The sequence below is a fragment of the Penaeus monodon genome, chromosome 31 (assembly GCF_015228065.2).
Source record: "Penaeus monodon isolate SGIC_2016 chromosome 31, NSTDA_Pmon_1, whole genome shotgun sequence".
In the NCBI taxonomy this organism is placed as follows: Eukaryota; Metazoa; Arthropoda; class Malacostraca; order Decapoda; family Penaeidae; genus Penaeus; species Penaeus monodon.
The window spans coordinates 31431876-31433653 of record NC_051416.1 but is presented as its reverse complement, the minus strand read 5'-3'; the positions used below and the strand labels follow the sequence as shown (position 1 = coordinate 31433653).

Here is a 1778-nt window from a genome sequence, read left to right as displayed (position 1 = left end):
GGTCTATACACACACACCGTGTAGGCAAATAGATAAATACGAACATTATCATATTATATCATTAGCATTACACACTTAACTTGATAACCTTTATCTTTATGGCGATGGCTTTTGGTATTCTGTTATAATGGGAAAAACAAACGCCCCGTAGGCTCTCTCATGTACGGATGTGCCCTTGATCAGATAATAGTTGACATACATGGTGAAGAGACACACTTTCTCCAACAGAAACCCCCAAACAACAGCTGCTCCAACAGAACCCCAGACAACAGCTGCTCCAACAGAACCACAAACAACAGCTGCTCCAACAGAACCACAAACAACAGCTTGCTCCAACAGAACCACTAACACAGCTTTCTCCAACAGAACCACAGACAAAAAGCTGCTCCAACAGAACCACAAACAACAGCTGCCTCCAAAAGAACCACAAAAAACAGCTGCTCCACAGAACCACAGACAACAGCTGCTCCAACAGAACCACAAACAACAGCTGCTCCAACAGAACCACAGACAACAGCTGCTCCAACAGAAACCCGACACAACAGCTGCTCCCAAAAGAACCACAAACAACGCTGCTCCAAAAGAACCAGACACAAAAGCTCTCCAACAGAACCAAACAACAGCTGCTCCAACAGAACCCAAAAAACAGCAGCTCCAACAGAACCAGACACAACAGCTGCTTTCCAAAGAACCCCAAACAACGGCTGCTCCAAAAGAAGCCCCAACGACCGAGGGACCCCCAGGACCACTCATTTTTTACTTCCAGTCCAGTGTTCAGGGCTGGACTTTAAACGAGATGAACGGAGCTGCCTGGGGGAGAGTTTTCCTTCGATAAACACAAATCACGTCGTGACAGCCCCCCCTGAGGTGCGAAGTGTTTTGCAAGGGCCCTTTCCCCCCACATATATTCGCAGGTTCTTATCACTTGCAGAATCACAGCTGGTATTTCTTGGACAGCGCAAGAACATTTTACTTATTTACTGTTTTCTCACCAACTGTTTACAGGAACCCGCCCTTGCTCAGAGCCCGTTTTCTGGAGGCCGTTAGCGAGACTGTGAGGGTCAAGATCACTTTCTGGATGGATGGGGCACATGACTTCCCTGCTCAGCTGAAGGTCAGGAAGCGTACCGACTACAGGTGAGTTTTCTTTAAATTTTTTAACAATCATACAAATGCTTTCTGTCCCATATTTGTCGCAATTCGACGTAGACTACCCCCCTTAGCGAAATAAATTGAAAAACGAATTAATAACCCGCAATTTACGTTTCAGTACATTTGACATTAATCCTGTAATGAAACCTGGATCCGTTTGGCGACCAGGAAAACCCCAAATGGATTGCTTACATCGCTTACCTGAGATATGACAATTGGTCAGACCTCACCCTCAATTTTGGTAAAGGAGTTTTGCTGGCCTAGCTAATGATAGGCTGTCCATTAAACAGTATACAGGGATATCCACATTCACATCACACAGCAACAAGATATGAGCTACATTACTTAACAGTAAATACATATAGTACTTTTATTCCACTGTGAGGGCTTTCCCTTGGGCGGTAATCCAAAAAATCCGTGGCGTTAACAGATTGAACTAGAGCGTCAAGGCTATTCAACTGACCTTTCTAACCTAAGGACTTCGGAAAGGGTTTTAATGAAAAGTTGTGGTCCTTAAAAAAAGCGTAAATTTCAAGAACTTTTTACTTTTTGCTTAAGTCACCACCTTTCGCTTCAAATATATTTCTCAGAGACAAAAAAAATATCCATTGTTCTTTGCTGAGCTT

General features: G+C 43.9%; 1 protein-coding gene across 1 annotated transcript in view; it reads left to right on the top strand.

Annotated features, from left to right (window-relative positions):
* LOC119592953 overlaps positions 1-1778 on the top strand; it is a 12973-nt gene that overhangs the window by 5099 nt on the left and 6096 nt on the right. Inside the window, exons 3-5 of the mRNA XM_037941845.1 lie at positions 246-765; positions 1006-1137; positions 1443-1503. Of these exons, the coding sequence (XP_037797773.1) occupies positions 246-765; positions 1006-1137; positions 1443-1503 (713 nt within the window). The remainder of the gene's footprint in view (positions 1-245; positions 766-1005; positions 1138-1442; positions 1504-1778) is intronic.